At 46.2% G+C, this 3,283-nt stretch overlaps 1 protein-coding gene across 1 annotated transcript; it reads left to right on the forward strand.

The window, feature by feature from the left end:
* The first annotated feature begins 274 nt into the window (after positions 1–274).
* On the forward strand, positions 275–697 carry LOC104110803 (uncharacterized). The gene has a single exon (XM_009620354.1). The coding sequence runs from the start codon at positions 275–277 to the stop codon at positions 695–697; it is 423 nt and encodes a 140-aa protein (XP_009618649.1).
* The last annotated feature ends 2,586 nt before the right edge of the window (positions 698–3,283 follow it).

Raw genomic sequence — 3,283 nt, forward strand, 5'->3', positions numbered from 1 at the left:
GGCTGAGGTATGGGATGGTATAGTAAGGTTATGTCCTCGGGTGGGGTAGGAGGTAGGGAAGGACTCAGGGGGTGGGATGGGAGGCAAGGGGGGTAAGGGAGCCTCTAGGTTGTGAATTGGGTCATGAAACATAGGAACACTGACGGGTAAGTCTATAGAGTTGGCGAAGATTCTTCAGAGGAGGAAGGTTAATATAGCTTGTGTCCAGGAGACTGGGTGGGTAGGATCGAGGGTGAGGGATACGAACGGATATAAGTTATGGTACTCTAGAGTCATGAAGGGTAAGAATGGAGTGGGTATTTTGGTGGACTGGGATCTTCGAGAGTCGGTGGTAGAGGTTAGGTGGGTGAGTGACAGATTAATGACTATTAAGCTAGTGGTTTGGGAGTGCACTCTAAATGTAGTTAACGCTTATGCGCCACAAATGGGCTTGGATGAGGAGGTTAAAAGGCGCTTCTGGGAAGGGTTGGATGAGATTGTGTGTAGTATCCCGCTTGCTGAGAGGTTATTTATAGGAGGGGATTTCAATGGTCATATTGGGTCAACTACTGATGGCTATGGCGAGGTGCATGGTGGCTTCGTCTTTGGGGTTAGGAACGAAGGATGTACTTCGCTGTTGGATTTTGCTGAGGTATTTGAGCTAGTGATTGTAAACTCTAGTTTTCCAAAGAGGGAGGAACATTTGGTTACTTTCTGAAGTATGGTGGCAAGGACCCAAATTGACTACATCCTCCTCAGGAGTTGTGATAGTGGGTTGTGTAAGGACTGTAAGGTTATCCCAGGGGAGATCCTCATGACGCAGCATAGGCTCTTGGTGATGGACGTCGGTATCATGATAAAGAGAAAGAAGAGATCGACATGAGGATGATCGAGGATCAGATGGGGAGCATTGACTAAGGATAAAGCCCAGGAGTTGGATGGGAGGTTAGCGACTTTGGGAGCCTAGAGGAGTAGTGGGGACCCGAGTGCTATGTGGACGACGACGACAAACTGTATTAGGGATGCGGCGAAAAAGGTGTTAGGGGTCTCGAAGGGTTACCTTGACAGGCACAAAGGTGACTAGTGGTGGAATGAAGTGGTCCAAGTTAAAGTGGAAGAGAAGAAGAAGGCGTACCTGAGGTTAGTTGGGAGCACATATGAGGAAAGGAGAGCGAACAGAGAGAGGTATAAGGTAGCTAGGAGGTAGGCGAAGCTGGCGGTCACGGAGGCTAAGACTGTTGCGTTTAGTCGTCTATACGAGGAACTAGGGGACAAAGGTGCGAATAAAAAGATCTTTCAATTGGCCAAGGCAAGAGAGAGGAAGGCCCGGGATCTGGGCCAAGTGAGGTGCATCAGAGATAAGGACAATAGAGTATTTATGGGAGAGGCACAAATTAGGAGATGATGTCAGACTTACTTTCATAAACTTCTGAATGAAGATGGGGACAGGGACATTGTGCTAGGTGAATTGGGGAATTCCAAAAGTCACCGAGACTTTGGCTACTGTAGACACATTAGGGTTGAGGAGGTCGTGGGGGCTTTGCGTAAGATGAGTAAGGGTAGAGCGACCGGACTAGATGAAATTCTGGTTGAACTTTGGAGGAGTGTGGGTAGAGCAGGTTTGGAGTGGCTGACTTGGCTGTTCAATATTATTTTTAGGATGAAGAGAATGTCAGATGAGTGGAGGTGGAGTACAGTGGTACCGTTGTATAAGAAAAAAGGTGATATCTAGAGTGGTAACAACTATAGGGGTATCAAGTTACTAAGTCATACCATAAAAGTTTGGGAGAGGGTGGTAGAAGTGAGGGTGAGGAGGACTGTGTCTATATACGGTAACCAGTTCGGGTTCATGTCGGGTCGTTCAACTATGAAATCTATCCACCTTATTAGGAGGTTGGTGGAATAGTACACGTATAGGAAGAGGGATCTGCATATGGTGCTTATTAACTTGGAGAAAGCGTATGACAAGTTACCTAGGAAGGTTCTTTGGAGATGCTTGGAGGCAAAAGACGTGCGAGTTGCTTACATTAGGGCAATTAAGGACATGTATGATGGAGCTAAGACTCAGGTTAGGACAATGAGAGGCGACTCAGAGAATTGTTCGGTTATTATGGGGTTGCACCAAGGATCTGCACTCAGCCCATTTTTATTTGCCTTGGTGATGGACGCACTGACACACCATTTTCAAGGGCAGGTACCATGGTGTATGTTATTCACTGATGACATAGTTCTGATTGATGAGTCGCGAGGCGGCGTTAATGAGAGGTTGGAGGTTTGGAGACAGGCCCTTGAGTCTAAGGGTTTCAAGTTGATCAGAACTAAGACAGAATACCTGGAGTGTAAGTTCAGTGCCGAGTCGAGGGAAGCAGGCGTGGACGTGAGGCTTGAATTACAAGTCATCCCCAAGAGAAGTGGTTTCAAGTATCTTGGGTAGGTTATCCAGGGGGATGAGGAGATCGACGAGGAAGTTGCGCACCGTATATGGGTGGGGTGGATGAAGTGGAGATTACCATATGGAGTCCTATGTTACAAGAAAGTGCCACTGATTCTCAAAGGTAAGTTCTATAGAGCAGTGGTTAGAAAATCAATGTTGTATGGGGAAAAGTGTTGACCGGTTAAGAACTCTCATATATAGAAGATGAAAGTATCAGAAATGAGAATGTTGAGGTGGATATGTGGAAACACTAGGATTGATAAGATTAGGAATGAAGATATTCGGGAGAAGGTGAGCGTGGCTCCGATGGATGACAAGATGAGGGAAGCTAGGCTCAGATGATTCGGGCACGTGCGGAGGAGAAACCATAGTAAGGATATGTGAGCGGTTGGATTTGGCGAGTATGATAAGAGGTAGAGGGCGGCCCAAGAAGTATTGGGGAGAGGTGATCAGGCAGGACATGGCAAGGCTTTAGATTTTCGAGGACATGGCCCTTGATAGGAAGGTGTGGAGATCTAGCAATAGGGTTGTAGGTTAGGAGGTAGTGGAGCTTTTTTATACTTTACACCGGGTGAAAGGCTAGTATGATAGGGTTGTGCCCTAGACTGCTAGTGGTTATTGTTGTGTCCACACTTTTCTTCCACTTTTCATAGTACCGAGCCTTGTTATGTGTTACAGTTATTGCTTTTTATCTATTTTTTGGTACTTATAATGCTGTTATTATTTCTATGGTTTCTGTTGATGGTACTGATATATTATCTTTTTAGTCTCCTTGAGCCGATGGTCTATTAAAAATAACCTCTCTACCCCCTTGGGGTAGGGGTAAGGTCTGCGTACACTCTACCCTCCCCAGACCCCACTTGTGAGATT

This window comes from Nicotiana tomentosiformis, chromosome 11 (genome assembly GCF_000390325.3).
Source record: "Nicotiana tomentosiformis chromosome 11, ASM39032v3, whole genome shotgun sequence".
Lineage (NCBI taxonomy): Eukaryota > Viridiplantae > Streptophyta > Magnoliopsida > Solanales > Solanaceae > Nicotiana > Nicotiana tomentosiformis.

Bases quoted from the DNA above. Each gene is read 5' to 3' on its own strand.
- LOC104110803 (XM_009620354.1), top strand. From the start codon at position 275: ATGAAGGGTAAGAATGGAGTGGGTATTTTGGTGGACTGGGATCTTCGA.